The 17028-nt window shown below is 41.3% G+C and overlaps 1 protein-coding gene across 2 annotated transcripts in view; it reads right to left on the reverse strand.

Moving 5' to 3' along the window:
* Positions 1-17028, reverse strand: part of FHDC1 (FH2 domain containing 1) — a 52400-nt gene that overhangs the window by 23256 nt on the left and 12116 nt on the right. For both annotated transcript variants that reach the window (XM_075613279.1, XM_075613273.1), the window contains exon 2: positions 11202-11785. In XM_075613279.1, the coding sequence (XP_075469394.1) occupies positions 11202-11654 (453 nt within the window). In that variant the 5' untranslated portion in view covers positions 11655-11785. The remainder of the gene's footprint in view (positions 1-11201; positions 11786-17028) is intronic.

Below are 17028 nucleotides of genomic sequence, written 5' to 3' on the forward strand. Positions count from 1 at the left end.
GGGCGCAGCACCATCCCCAAATGAAAGAAAGCCGATTCTGGTAGTAATACTAATAACACAGGTAATAACACTACGTGACACGGAATATAGTGTCCCGATTTTGAAATTATATCTTCGCTCAACAAGTGTAGCATTAAAGTATTGGTCATCTGTGGGGATTGCTTTAAAAAAAAAATAATAATAATAAGGGTGCATTTTAATCCTATTTGGATTACGATCATTAGCAGAATACAGCAACCATAAAACAGACATTTAGATTGTAAGCTCTTCGGGGCCGGCACTACTCCTAATTTTTACTTTGATGTCTATAGCACTTATTCCCATTATGGCTTCTATTATGTTGTCATGTGTGTAACGGCAGTGAAGCGCTGTGCACATGGATGGTGCTATATAAAGAGATGCTGGAGGTACTGTAGGCAGGTTAAAATGGTTTTCTATCCAGAATATCTCACAGCTTTGAAATGGAGTAGAGACAATTGCATAACTATATGAAGCTGAATAGCCATTTGCTTGAAAAGCTTTCAATAACAACACATCAAAAACAAACGGCTATCAGCCATCGCACAATGACTGACGTTAGCAAGTCAGATTAAAGAGTCCCGCCACCCCCACCCCCACTATCATCTTCCTGTGGAATGACATCAGTTTCCAATTTGTAGTCAAACAGGAGCTCTCCATAAACATGTCTTTATCTCATGCGATGAGCAGCATAGCTCTCACAACTCCAGGGTCTAAATATAGCACACAGAGCTGTACCGAGGCTAGGGGAGAATAATAAAGTCCAGCATCCCAAAAGTAAACCACACGCATTATTTTATTTCTCTACAGATACGGGGGCACCATCAAATAATCTTGTGCTTCTTTGTCTTACATTTCAGCTGTATATCTTAATACAAGATGCAGTCACTCAGCCAGGGTCGCAAGCCAATTTGGTGGCAAAGGGTTAAAAATTATTTGGCGTTACAAGAAGGTTAAACGTGCTGTGACATCTGTATAATTTAACAGCTCTATCATAAATTTAAGGTTGAAATGCCCAACATCAAGTTTCACAAGTGTAAATAAATGAGGTACGGTTCCTGCCATGGGCTGGTTAGAGGAACATCCAGAGGTGTTCAGTAAAGTGTAATAAAGCAGCTAGCATTGGGACATTACAAGAGCTGCCATTTTTAAGTAACCACTAGAAAATATTACTTAATTAATTCATGTAACAGAGAACTAATGAACGATTTCATAATAAATATGTGGTCGAGACGAGAGGGAAAGCGGAGGCAATCTGTAGAAAGAACAGTGTAACTAAAACTGGAATAGCCCGCAGACACTGCTATGTCCATGAAGTACGATGTGGAAATAACATTCAGGTTCATTACAGTGGTAAACAGTTTCATTTGCATTGGGGCAATGCCTCTTTCAAACAAGTTAAACAGTAACCGATTTGTTTCCATTTTTAAACCCGCCATATTGCATCCCTTTGTAGTCGTAACATTTAATTAATTAGTTCAACCAAATAACCAGTCTAAGCACTCACTCATCCATGTTTCAAAGTCGGTGTAAAAGCCAAGTGAAACTCAGCATTTACCAAGGGCAGCACTGTGATAGGTGTGTGTGGTCTCGTGTAACCAAGGGATGCCAAGGACAACACAGTAAACAGTAAATAAACACTCAGGTGGTGAGACGTACAACATTTTCACAGCATGTTGCGAACCGTGCCAAAATGTACCCATGGTTTTGCGCAGAACATTTTGACATTTGTTCAGTTTCACCAAAATTCACACCAGACCCTGAAATAGGGCTTCCGAAAGGATATATTCAAATGGTCTTATTGTCCTGGAATCTTAAGTGTGTTCACAGGTATGTCTCCACATGTTGTATAAAGGAGTGATTTGGGAGTCAAATCAGTACTCTACTAAATAGTACTCACTCTCTGCAGGATCCAAGACAGATTGTGATATTTTGTGTTCAAGGGACAGTTTCATACAGCTCTACTCATGAGAGCATCCATGCGTCTCACAAGCAGGCCTTTGTCCCAAAAAGGTAATACCAAAAGCACATGGTGCAAGCTGGATACAACTGTAAACTCGAACAGGATGTACTGTAACTTACTGGCCAAGTGTCCCCATTCATGAGGGAGACTCTTAAAGAGGCAATCCCTCCTGGGACCAAAGCGAAGCAATTCCAGTGATATGTCCTCGGGGTCTCATCTGCGTAATTGATACCATTCTTACCCAAATCTAACAAGAATTTGACTTTTTTTTTTTTAAGTTAGACTTGGGAGGGGCTGGTTTCTTCTGGCTACTTCCTTTGTCTGATGTCACAGTATGTTCAACAAGTGCCCTCTCCCACAACTTTATTGGTTCTCTGATAAGGACAGGCATTAGGGTCAAGAAAACCCTTGATCGACAAATACTTCACCATTCAGAGGAACTTACATTTGCAGACTATGTGGGATTGCACCTTTGATGTTTGCGGAATAATGCAACAGGAAATTAAGTGACACACTGGGTACTAAGTTACATGTCACTACCCAGAATGCTCGTCTGCGACTTACCACCATCAGTGGAGAGTGTGTTGGCAATGTTCTATAATAGAACAATCGCCGTGCTAACATGATCTTGTCTTCACGTGCACTGTGTGACAGTGGAGTGAATAAGGGAGGATTAGGCACTGGTGCCAGACAAGCAATCGCACTCATTTGTACAGTATTTAACATTTGCTGAAAAACAAATACATGTTCTCCATGGGGGGAAAATATACCTTCAACCCAAAGCCAGTCAACAGAATATGAAGAGATTCCCCACATTTTTCTACCAAATCTCCTTAAACAGCATTTTCATATGTTGGCCAGTACTCACTGTACCACGTATGCAGCCACAACATGAAATGTGCAGGTACTTCTGGAAGTAAAGTGAATACCCATACTAGATTCCCAATGACAAGCCTGACCAGATCTGAATTTGGTACCTCCCGTTCCAATATACTAAATGGAAAGAACTTGGTGGACAAAGCATGGCAAGTTTTATTAAGAAGCGCCAACATAATTATGTGGGTATATTTGTCCCCTTGACCCCTTCCCTGCCAGAAGGATCTGCACCTTTTTGGTTTGTAATAAAGGGGTTAGCCTCTCCCAGACAGTGGAGAGTGTTGGCAATGTTCTTTTATAGAACAATCACAGTTCTAATATAATCTTGGCTTCGCATGCACTTGTAGGCTATATAAACAAGTCATGCGAGTCTGAAAATGTTCTGAAGTAGGACAGAAGCACATATTGGCTGCCAAAAAAAGAAATCCACCTTCTTCAGACATTAAAAAAAAAAAAAAAAGTACAAGCGTCAGTCACCACCATTATCTAAACGGTGCCTTTTTAGTATTTTAACTCTTATAGAAACTTAAACCATTTTCAAACTGAAATGCAATTGCTACTAGAGAGACGAGCTTCTGGCAGCATATGCAAGTAGCCCCGTTCCCAAACTGGGACTCCAGTATGGATAGTAAGATCTCGGTTTTCCTATCCCTGCTGCAGTCTGGGAGGTGAAGGCAAGAGCTGCTATAATGTTATGATGGGAATGTTTTTCTTTTCTCTTTGAACCAACTAGAGATAATACAGTAGGTGGCAAAGTGCAGTGTTGAATGTAGAAGTTGGAAGCATGAAGGCGGATCTGAAAGTTCTAATGCTAACCACAAAGGCTTTCTTTACTTCCCAGCACATTCATTTAGGATTTGCATGTGGACAGTAATCCCTGCCTTTTACAGCGAATGGAATTTGCCTAGGATACGAAATAGAGGAAGCACTGGCTATGTTGTTTAATAGCCATACAAACATACCTACTGCATTTAAGTAGTTAAAGCGTATAAGACAGGGTTAACAGAGCGATTGGAGGTTTGCACTGCAGTCAGTGGATTCATGATGACACTTGCGTCTTACTGTGGTTATAAAAGCACTGACTCACTGTACATTCATTCAGCACCCACTAGCAGCCCCAATTAAACCAGGACTCATGTCAAAACGATGCTATTTTAGTGTATGCAACTGCACATAAATGACGCTCGACAACACAAATAGCTTAAAAAGAAACCTTATAAACCCAAATCGCAATCTCTGTGATTAGCCACAATCTGTTGCCAAGCTGATGGCTACAATAGCCACGATTCAGGACATAACCATGCTAACAAATGCATAGGCACATATAGATACACATATTGTATTAATACCAAGAACAAACTATTCAATGGAAGCAACAATCCTCAACAGGGCGATATGATGTAGAAGATACAGTATGAGGACTTTTTAATGTGTTTTGCAGTATCCAATTGATACGTTTCACTCCTAAATGATCCTATATGGACACTGAGGACTTATAAAAACAAATGTAACTGCATATTTTTATATAACTGTACTTATGCACATTAGAAAAACAACTAGATATAGTAAGATAGTCATTGCAGTGGTGGTGGGCAACATGATGTCATTTGTTTCAAGTAGGGCTGCTGACATGCCACTAGCTTATAGGAAACACTCACCAAGGGTAGCGCTCATGGAGGAAAGGGAACAAACAAGGAGCTGCCCAAGGCTACTGGACACCCAGTGAGACCGACAGCAACGGTCACTTCAACACAGACGTTTTATTGCTGCTTTAGTGCCGAGCAAGGAGGAGCGTGTCTGCAGGGGATGCATGAATTGGGACTCTCAGTCTCGGTTGCCCTAGGGACATTTTGCAATGCGCTGGTAGCTTCACCAAGGGTTCAACCTGGTCCCGATCGCAAATACTTTTCAGAAACCAAAAAGAAAGGCGTGTTAACCTCTTAACTGCTAGATGGGCAAGCAACACCATTACATATACTAAACAATACCTCTGCATAGGAACATGCGCATTATTATCCACGTGTAAGGGGGAAGGTATTATACTAAACAATACCTCTGCATAGGAACATGTGCGCATTATCCACGTGTAAGGGGGAAGGTATTATACTAAACATTACCTCTGCATAGGAACATGCGCATTATTATCCACGTGTAAGGGGGAAGGTATTATACGAAACAATACCTCTGCATAGGAACATGCGCATTATCCACGTGTAAGGAGGAAGGTATTATACTAAACAATACCTCTGCATAGGAACATTGCGCATTATTATCCACGTGTAAGGGGGAAGGTATTATACTAAACAATACCTCTGCATAGGAACATTGCGCATTATTATCCACGTGTAAGGGGGAAGGTATTATACTAAACAATACCTCTGCATAGGAACATTGCGCATTATTATCCACGTGTAAGGGGGAAGATATTATACGAAACAATACCTCTGCATAGGAACATGTGCGCATTATTATCCACGTGTAAGGGGGAAGGTATTATACTAAACAATACCTCTGCATAGGAACATTGCGCATTATTATCCACGTGTAAGGGGGAAGATATTATACGAAACAATACCTCTGCATAGGAACATGCGCATTATCCACGTGTAAGGAGGAAGGTATTATACGAAACAATACCTCTGCATAGGAACATTGCGCATTATTATCCACGTGTAAGGAGGAAGGTATTATACGAAACAATACCTCTGCATAGGAACATGTGCGCATTATTATCCACGTGTAAGGGGGAAGGTATTATACTAAACAATACCTCTGCATAGGAACATGTGCGCATTATTATCCACGTGTAAGGGGGAAGGTATTATACTAAACAATATCTCTGCATAGGAACATGCGCATTATCCACGTGTAGGGAGGATGGTATTATACGAAACATTACCTCTGCATAGGAACATGCGCATTATCCACGTGTAAGGAGGAAGGTATTATACGAAACAATACCTCTGCATAGGAACATGCGCATTATCCACGTGTAAGGAGGAAGGTATTATACGAAACAATACCTCTGCATAGGAACATGCGCATTATCCACGTGTAAGGGGGAAGGTATTATACGAAACATTACCTCTGCATAGGAACATGCGCATTATCCACGTGTAAGGAGGAAGGTATTATACGAAACAATACCTCTGCATAGGAACATGCGCATTATCCACGTGTAAGGAGGAAGGTATTATACGAAACATTACCTCTGCATAGGAACATGCGCATTATCCACGTGTAAGGAGGAAGGTATTATACTAAACAATACCTCTGCATAGGAACATGCGCATTATCCACGTGTAAGGAGGAAGGTATTATACGAAACAATACCTCTGCATAGGAACATGCGCATTATCCACGTGTAAGGAGGAAGGTATTATACGAAACAATACCTCTGCATAGGAACATGCGCATTATCCACGTGTAAGGAGGAAGGTATTATACGAAACATTACCTCTGCATAGGAACATGCGCATTATCCACGTGTAAGGAGGAAGGTATTATACTAAACAATACCTCTGCATAGGAACATGCGCATTATCCACGTGTAAGGAGGAAGGTATTATACGAAACAATACCTCTGCATAGGAACATGCGCATTATCCACGTGTAAGGAGGAAGGTATTATACGAAACAATACCTCTGCATAGGAACATGCGCATTATCCACGTGTAAGGAGGAAGGTATTATACTAAACAATACCTCTGCATAGGAACATGCGCATTATCCACGTGTAAGGAGGAAGGTATTATACTAAACAATACCTCTGCATAGGAACATGCGCATTATCCACGTGTAAGGAGGAAGGTATTATACGAAACAATACCTCTGCATAGGAACATGCGCATTATCCACGTGTAAGGAGGAAGGTATTGAGATTATGTATTTTGCACAAGAAAAATGAACAAAAAAATTGCAAATCACATTAACATGCACTAGAGGCAAATGTATGAAGTTCTAATAAGTCATCTAGCACTGATTTCTTGTGCAAATTGGGTAATTTCTCCATTGCCTTGCCAGGTTTATAGGACAGAGAAAATAAATTCCCCCATTCACAAGACAAAACTCAGATACATCCCAGTAAAATACAGAGTTAAGAATGCGTCGCTCTGTCGCATTGTCGCTGTCGCACTTACTATAAGCGCACGCAGTGGCGGCAATGTATTTGTTTTTGGACGACGTCGCGTCGCTGTCGCCCGTCGTGGGCACTATACGCACAGCCTTAGGCTGCGGTCCCAGTCACTGCTACAGCGCACACCTCGGCGTGCGCTGTGCGTGTAAGCACTGCCCCTCAATGGGGCTGGGCCCTTCCCGCTGAAGGTGCAGCCGCGCTGTACTCGCAGTTTTTTTTAACTCAATGGAACTCAATGGAATTGAGTTCAGAACTGGCGACGGAGGCGTGGCCACGCACCCGCCGGCGGTTCACCCAATGAGGGCGAACCAGCCGCGTGAGGTCATGACCACGCCCCCGCAAAACCCCGACCACACCCCCTCCCGTCGCAATCTCCCTCTCTCCCTAAAGACCGCAGATCACGGTTAGCGCTGTGCACGCGCCCCGCCGGGTGCATATTTAAAAATAATATTTTATCTCTGAACAAATTTCAAACATGCAACTTTGTGGACTTAATGTACAGTATATACCCCTAGCCTCCGATACTGATTGACATGATTATATATATATATATATATATATATATATATATATATATATATATATATATATATATATAGTTAGTGCTTTGGTCATTTATACGTAAGGATTCTGCTGCTCATTTTTTTGTTTTCATTTTATTTATTTTTTTAGTTTAAAAAAAATCTGTGTTAACAGAAGAAGAAAAAAATTCACACAATGGAACTCTGGTTTTCTGCGCAGTTTTAATTAGTCTCCATACTTCCTTTGGGCTGCCTTTGTATCCTGTGGCTGGGTTTCTACGAGAGGTCTAATTCACCAAGAAATTATGCTTCAATTACGTTTTTCTACACAGAATATTTAGGTTAAGCTGTGAAATACTACATTTAAATATGTGCATTAATATCTGCAGCTTACATTATTTTTGTATACAAAAAGGAGCGTTCATGTCTGTTACTAGAATAAAGTAACAAGGCAGGAATGAAGAGTGTACACGAAGTGAAGAGCCTTACAAGAAAGGATTGTAAAATTTACACACTGAGCATATATATCGCCATGGCGAAAACATCTATACGATACATCAATTAATGGCAGTTGCCCAAAATGTTCACATGAGAGGGCAGATTTTATTCACTGTGGGGGGGAAATGCTGACAAATAGAAAAATTATGGTACAAAGTAACAGTATATATTAAAAGGTTTTTAAATATCAATGTAAGTAAAGAAGAAACAAGTCTCCTTATGGGGAACCTTTCTAAATATAAAGTAACAGATAAGAGAAGACCAAAGGCACTCAACTCTATACTTGTACTAGCGAAGAAAGTTATAATGATCAAATGGTGAGATACGTCCCCACCTTCAAGCAGGGTCTAGAAAGAGAAATATATCATTTGATAGATTTTGATATCAGAGATTTAATATATAATGGGGTTCCACTAGGTGTAACATTTTAAGAAAAATGGGCACCAATTATAAAATGTATGCCAGAGGAAAGAAGGTGTATTATTATGGGGTCAAAAGAGATATACCCTGCGGGGCAGGAACGTCCTACAGAAGAGAGAGAAGAGACGACTTGAATATACAAGTTTAAACTTGATTATATACTATTAAGACTAAAGTTTAACGAAGAGAGATTAAGTTAGCTACTCGGGTAACACCCCCCCCCTTTCCCCTGCTGTTTTATATATTTGTGTTGAGTTATGCAAAGATATAGATACAGTATAGATAAGATATATATATATTTGAAAATGTCAGTATCAAGTAACATCATTTGCCATTTGGTTTCCATGTCCTGGGTCCTATTCAGTGTGTACTGGGTGGGAATAAAGCATTGATCGGTCACCCCAGAGAGAGGACATGTGATCTAGCCATGTCAACTCTTTCTGTTTCTACCCTCAACAATGTATATAAAATCAGGAATAGGGCAAGCACAAAATAAAGGGAGGGTGCATACTGTCCAAAAATATACAGAAAAGGGAAAAAGGGACAGGCACTCCTATATGCAAAAAAGTGACATTTATTGGTTCAACGTTTTTGGACAGTATGCACCCTCCCTTTATTTTGTGCGTGCCCTATTCCTGATTTTATATACATTGTTGAGGGTAGAAACAAAAAGAGTTGACATGGCTAGATCACATGTCCTCTCTCTGGGGTGACCGATCAATGCTTTATTCCCACCCAGTACACACTGAATAGGACCCAGGACATGGAAACCAAATGGCAAATGATGTTACTTGATACTGACATTTTCAAACGGTCCAGTCTTTCAAACTAAAATGAAACCTCCCTGAAGGGAACTGTAGCCGAGCAGAGAACATCGGTGTTCCCGACATATCTTGTAACGCTTATTTTATCCCATTGTGTGTATTTGTCGTCGGTTGTGTAACCTTTTAGTGGACCAACGCGATACTTCTTTAAGATTTGGATCTTCTCCTGCCATCTATACAGCCAGGCGTCGTCTATACATGTTTTTTTGCTCCATAACAAAAATAAAAAACACAATGTGTACTGCAGCCAGGGCCGACGAGGGAGGGGGAGAAGAGAGTACAAATTACCGGGGCCCGGCAGTCCGGAAGGCCCGACTATGTTGCAAATGTGTTTGTCTTTCTCGGTAGTATCATGTCACGACGATGCGTTACCATGGCAACGCGACGCCATTTGACGCTGCGGTTCAGAAGTAGCCGGCCGCCACAGCTAAGTTCAGGAGGGAAAAGAGCTGCTGTGGGGCCACAAACATTTTTTCCCCGGGGCCGGAACAGTCTCTGGGCGGCACTGGCTGTAGCTGCAGTGCCGGGATTGCAAACCATTTTGACAGTGATTTGATTAAACATAATGCAGTACAAATTAACGGTGAATAGGACGACAGCCTCACAAAGGTTGAGGTGAGGGGAAAAAAAAAAACTTCTGAACAACATTACAAGTTAGAGAGCAGATCCCTTTGTGGTTTGAAACAAATTTGGTGACGTAACATGTTGCCATTGGAAATGCAAATCTGATACAGGAATAACCTTTCTGGGCAACGTCTGCTAAATCAGTGTAAAGTGTTTTTGCAAATGTACAGCCACTGATATTGACACCCCCTCCAATCATCGTCTACCACTTAAAGCAGCAAAAACGTGAACGCTTACCCGTTATTTTATTTTTAAAATAAAATCAGTTCTGTAGTATTAGACTTACTGCGTTTTTAAAATTTTATAATTCAACTCTTAATGCCACTTTAATGGGTTTGAAAACATCCTTTGATTTCTATAGGTTTTAGCCCACCTCCCAAGCAGTGCAGATATTTGCAACACTTTCCTATTTGTGATAGTTTGTTGTCAATGATCCCAGCAGTTTGAACTGTACACAAACAATAGATAATGTTACTGGAGCAATATAAGGATAGATTGTAGTTGCTGAGTTACACTGACTGAAGAAGAGAAATCATATATCTTAGAAGTAGTCTGACAATGATATACAAATTATTAAGCAACCTATAAATACGATATAATCAGACTCCTCTTGTATCCAATACTGATCAATGCCACTCTAGGAGCAATATTCTTAAACAACACTCCACTGATAGTTGAGAACATTAGTCCTAACTGGTGGGTAGTACGTGTAACTGAAATTATTCAATGCCCGGGATCTAGCTGCTGGATAGTCTTGTTAAATCATGTGGTATAAGGATTCCTTCATCTGATTGGTTGGGCCACTTCTGTGATGCGTCAGAAATCACACACCACCATTCACGCCATAAAATACCTACGAACAATATCAGGAAGCGTCCTCTTTCTTTTGTGGGTAATTATCTTTAAACACCTAAGTATACATGACCGGCCCCAACATGTCAAGATATCAGCGGTCCCATTTACCATTATTATGTAAATCATAATTTGCTACATGATAGATTGCTAAAACAGGTTGTGGCAAACTGAAATATGTATTTTCCATAGTCAATCTCCCTCTTGGCCTTTTAGGGACTTCAGTGCTCTTGAGAACCATAAGGGTCCATTCCACCCAACCACTCTATAAACTAATAAGGACGTTCCTTGCACGACTTTTAGAAACAGCAAACAAATGAGCAAATCTGTTATTTGCTATGCATTCTGGGCATACAGCAGTGCTACAAATGTAACCGGAAAAAAAATAATTACTATTGCAGATAGAATATAAAACAAAATAAATGTTTCACAGGGGAGATGTAAAAAAAGGAGAGAGAAAGAACGCATACCTCTTCCTTGGCTTCTCGGAACGAGGACTTTGAGCTTCCATTCCTTCTGATCACGCCTGATCTCGCTTCCACCTGCTGACCAAACAGTTCCTCGATTGTCTTTGTATCGATTTGGTACTGATGCTGCCGGGCAGCCATGGTCCAGATGTTGGTTTTCCCCCGGACTTGCTCCTCTGGGATGGTTTTCCAGAAGAAGCTCCGCATCCTCTTCTTCTTACTGTTGTGACCGGGTCCGTGACCCCCATGTTGGGGTAATGGGGGAGGTGGCGGGGCTCCAGGTAAAGGAGGGGGAGGTGGCGGTGCATTATCAAATCCAGCATTTTGAAAGTGAAACGGTGGGGGAGGGGGAGGAGGTGGCGGCAGTGGGTGGTCAAGCATTAATCCTGTTACTACCACGTTGCAATCCCCATTTTCTTTATCGTTGACCGAGGAGACACAATTCATAACATGCATCTTGCTGCAGTCCTTCCGACATGAGCAGCATCACGGGTGGTGAAACACCGAGCGAGAGAGGAGCTTCCTATCGGGAACCTGTCCGCTTTAATTCCAAACGCAACGAAATGTGCCAGATCTACTTTCAAAACCTGGAAAGGACCAAGAGAAAAACAATGTTAATTTCAACTGTGCAACTGTCTAGGCTACATTTAGCTGGGAAGCATGTGGTAGATCGGACAATGAACGGTAGTATCGATCAGAAATGAGGAAAGGTTACAGACTTGCCTACATTTCAGCTAGGCCCTCCTGTCAAAACTGCTGCACTGCCCCCCAAAACATTTCCAGGACGTCATACAGACATGTGGCAGTTACAATGTTCGCACTCACACGTCACACCTTCTCAGATATTTTAGTGAGTGTTTCACAATTTAAAACATAGCGAAAGGCACAATAATAAGCATCCCAGAATATATAGCATATACACGGCTTTTGTTACATCTACTTTCCGAAATAAAAATGCAGCAATGATGATAGATGAGTTCGAATTGCTTAGCTGGCAGTCCCCACTTAGAAAATCAGAACCTATCTACAAAGCAAATATAAAATCCCCTTTTAATGGTGTATGTCAGGGGTGTGCAAACTGTTTTGTCTGCACCCCCCTGCCTGCTCTCCCCCCCTCCCCTAACCCCCTTTACCTTATCACCGGTGTCATCTGATGTCATCTGATGTCACAACGCTATATGACATCACGTGGCCATTTGACATGGCGACGTGTTGCAAGAAGCCACCGGAGACAAGGTAAGAGGGAGTTACAGAAGCCTTGCGTGCTCCCCCGGCATTTAATTTAAATGTTGTGGGGAAGAGCGCGGGGCCTCTGCAAGTGCCACCCCAGAAAATGTTTGTGCACCCCCTGTTTGCGCACCCCCTGTCGTAGGTGGTATTTCCATAATGACTCAATCAGAACCGTCTTGACAAGAGCGTTAACTGACCTCAAATTAACATTCACAGCTCGTGTCACCTCGAAGCCATTCCTAGGTAGAAACGCATAGCACCAATCACTACATGAAACCCTTCACTGCTGGCCCCTCTCGTGGAGAAGGGAAAGTCAATATATAAAAAAAACCTCATCCAATCAGAATTATTCTTTAAAGCCAAGCTATACTGAGCACAATTACCTAAGCTATCTGGTCTACTTCCAAATTGCTATGAATTAATTAAATTTTCCACTAGAAATAAAGTTGATGAAAGACTTTCTTTTGTTTTTTTGCTCGGGGGGGGGGGGGGTGAAGCAGATTCTGGTTGGTGTAACCCTTTCACTGCCCGAGGTGCTGGCAATGCACTGCTTTTGCATCATTCATTCATAAGATCACTTGGTTCTGCAATATACCGAGAGCAGGAGGTGTCAGTAGGAAAAGTACCTGAAATGTAAATGACTTTCCGAGCTGTCACACCTTTCCATGATGTAACTACCGGAGAACAAAAACACGACTCCAACTTCCCTATTTTTAACACTCTTTAGTTTGAACATGGAAAGTGATGGAAAGAAACACAAATACAGCAGAGTCCATTCCAGTCCATTACACACATCCTGGGATGGTATTTGCTACAATACTTTGTAACCCCTGCATGTCTCACGCTGATTGTTTTAATATTCAACCTAATATATAACTAAATATACACACACTTATATCGAAGATAGCAAAAGCTTAAAGACGAAGCAGCGACCCACGTTTGGGAAGAAGCAAATCATCGCACTCAAACATGACGATGGATCGACAATAAAAACGCCAAGCACCAATAATAAAGACATTTGAGGACTTCTACATTTAATTGTACGAGAACACAGACAACACAGGGCATCATCCAGACAAGTGAGAGGAGAAACCACCAACGATGTAGCATGCGGTCCTTCCAGACGTGGCGGCAAAGGCAATAAAAGCCATGAAAAATGGGAAGGCTCCTGGAGAAGATGGAATTACAAGTGAAATCTTGTAAGAAGCTGGGGAAGAAATAGAGAAATGCCTTCTAAATCTCGTTCCATGCTGCTCGAAGGACAGGGAAATTCCAGCACAATGGAGCAAACCTGCAGTTATCCTCATCCACAAGCAAGGAGACAAAAAAAGGACCCCAAGAACTACCTACTGGTCACTCTACCACCCAACACTTCTTATATGAAGATACTCACTAATCTGCTGCAGCAGACACTGGACTTCGCATAGCCTACTGAACAAGCAGGATTTCACACTGCATACAGCACAATGGACCATCTCCAAGTTGCACAAGAAGTGATTTCCCGAAATCATGACTGGTTCTGAAAAAGCATTTGATACTGTCTACCTTTCCGTGGCTCTAAATGCATTAAGGAGGAACATTTCCGAGAATTTCACCTCCACCATTAGATGACATGAAGATACAGGGAGAGACCATGTCCACTCAAGCTTTTTACAGCAACACTTGAAAATGTATTCCATACATTGCATGGGGAAGAAAAAAGGAATCAAACTAAATGATGAATTCCTTTAGTTCAGAAGACCTCCGGCAACAAATCAGACAACTCACCGAAGTAAGAACGTGGCATCCACATGAATCTCAGCAAGACCAACGTGATGTTCAATAAATATGTTAACTCTGCAAAGATCCAAATAAATGTCATAGAACTAGAAGTCGAAGACTACGTCGACGTTTGCTGGAAAGTATAGCAGAACCTTTTCAACTAAATCAATAGGAGAATAAAGAGGGGATAGAGTGCATTTGAAAGAAAGAATACCGTCTTTCAAAGGAGTTTTACACTGTGCCTCCAGTGTTTGATCAATGTATTCGGTCTGTGCTCACATATGGAAGTGAGACTTGGACCCTAAATGAGACCATAATTCTGAAGCTTCAGACAATTAGTATAGAGAGATGTATTCTGGGTATTACCCAAAGAGACCCCAGGAAAACTAATGAATGGGTTGGAAACAAACAAACAAAGAAAAAAAATCGGTGACATCATCACAAGGGTGAAGAAATCAAAATGGCAGTGGGCCGGACACATCGTTGGACAAAGATGCTACTCTACTGTAATGGTACGCAAACTGGGGTAGAGGGGCGCAACATTTTCTAGGGGGGCGCAGCGCTTAGAGGCCCCGCACGCTTCCCCACAACATTTTAATTAAGTGCCGGGGGAGTGCACGAGGCCTCTGTAACTCCCTCTTACCTTGTCTCTGGCGGCTTTGGGAAGCTTCGCCATGACAATGCGTGGGTCAAATGGCCACACCATGACATCAGGACATCAGATGACGCTGGAGAAAAAGGTAAGGGGGGGGCGCAGACAAAAGTTTGCGCACCCCTGTTCTACTGGATTCCAAGGGAAATTAAAAGACCAAATGATGGGATGATCAAATCATACATTTTGTTGGAGCAATGTGGGGATGAGAGGATTGTATCTCTCCCACCCCACACCGAACTTTGTGGTGCAGTATAAGTTGTGTGTTGCCGGGCGCGGAGGTGACGGATAGGTCAGTCAGCTTGGTGCCAGCATTGAGTTTTTAGGCGCCTGGGATTTGTGTATGTACGTATATACATATACACACACACACACAAACACACAAACACACACCTATATTCATGCATATAAATAGATACACATTTTGTGTATCAATTTTGTGAAATCATAGGGACTAGAAAAATCGCTTTCATTGTTTCCAAAAGGATGAAACATGGCAAAGTGTGTTTGTATGTCAGACAAACACAATGCAAAACCAGGGCAAATATTTATCATGGAAACTACTTCAAAAAGTAAGACAAACACCACAAGAATCGTGCACAAGTTGGAGAGAAGAGTTCTTCTGTTCAACTATCACCAACCTAGTATTGTTGTTTAAAACTCCCCAATAATCCTGTTTTATTAAAGGTTGTCCTTTCCTAAAATGTTAGGTAAGGTTATTTGACTGCTAGGATTCAGAAACAGATGGGCCTGGAATAAAACTCATTCAGGCCTCTCTGGAAGCCAAAAAATCTAATGATCGATTGTAAGCCCGACAGGTATGCAGGTTTATTTTAGTCATGTACTTAGAGAATGATCGTGTGTGTACACAGCAACATGATGCAGGTGTGGAGGTGTTATTATAAGGAGAAACATATAGCAACAGCAATAGAAAAAAGCTATTTTACACATAATTGATAAGTTCTTTGCTCGGAATTTCTGCATTCCTGGAATAAGATGCTATGTAGCTTTGCCCTTACTTTACATTTGAACACTTGTGAATCTTTGAAAAGCCGTGTACACTCGGACTTAATCTATCAAAAACTGTTGGTCTACTAAAAGGCAGCACTACCTACATTGAATCGCTTATTTTAAAAACACATTAGAGCAACATTAATCCCCTTGCACCTATTTGTGAATCTTTAATGATTATTATTAACCAGATCTTTTTAGTTAATCCTCTGGAGGTTGTCTGGCCAAGTAGGAAAAAACCTCCTGAAACAAAAACAGACCTGCAAACAATTCCTGAGAAGTCAAACTTCTGCCATTGCTATGACCCTTTGCTGATAAAAGTTACTCCAAGTCTTCCCTCTGTGTCCACTCACAAGAAGAGCTTTTATGCCAATGACCATCTCAAGTAGGAAACTTCATATCACAAATCATCTTTAAAGCAGCCTACAAAAACAAGTGATGTTTCAAACAAAAGCTACTGGACTAAAAAACACCCTGCTACAGCATGTAAAAAGCAGTTCCATGCAGCAGATCCCAACAACAGTATCAAACTCCTCATCAGTGCAGTCTGCCGCCTCAGAAAGAGTCAACCACCCTCAAAATAACAATTGTACTTATTTGCATCCTGTCAAATATTTCCCTTCACTCCGGCTCTGCTGATTTCAAGCATATCAGCTACTGGTGTTTTTCTGCTCCCCGAACGATGGCTTCGTAATTAATGTACAAACACTGGACAAAACAAATAAATCACTAAAAGACTTCCCATAAACATAGTTATATTAAAAAAAAAAAAACCATCTGAAGATTTTGTTTACCACAGAAACGTTACAAGTAAAAACATATATATTTTAAATACTTAGACCTGTCCAGGTGTCATTCAGCACCATTTAACCTATTAAACATGACACAGACCATTCTCTTTGATCCTAGATGGAACTGCCTCTTCAAATATGTCGTTGAGATGGTTCACCGTTTAATATTAGGTGGAGGATGCAAATGTGACTGGGTTGGAATTGATATAATGATGAACGTTTCATGGTTATGGTATGTTGCTAATGCTATGGTTAGAATTTATTTTTATATACACGAAATGTGACTAACTGCATTTTGTGTTCATTTTGCCGTGAGGTCCTAAGTGGATGGCTTCTTTAATCACAGCTTTATGGGGAAGGAAGGAAGGAAGAATTTAGGGCAATA

The sequence above is a fragment of the Ascaphus truei genome, chromosome 1 (genome assembly GCF_040206685.1).
Source record: "Ascaphus truei isolate aAscTru1 chromosome 1, aAscTru1.hap1, whole genome shotgun sequence".
NCBI classification, from domain to species: Eukaryota; Metazoa; Chordata; class Amphibia; order Anura; family Ascaphidae; genus Ascaphus; species Ascaphus truei.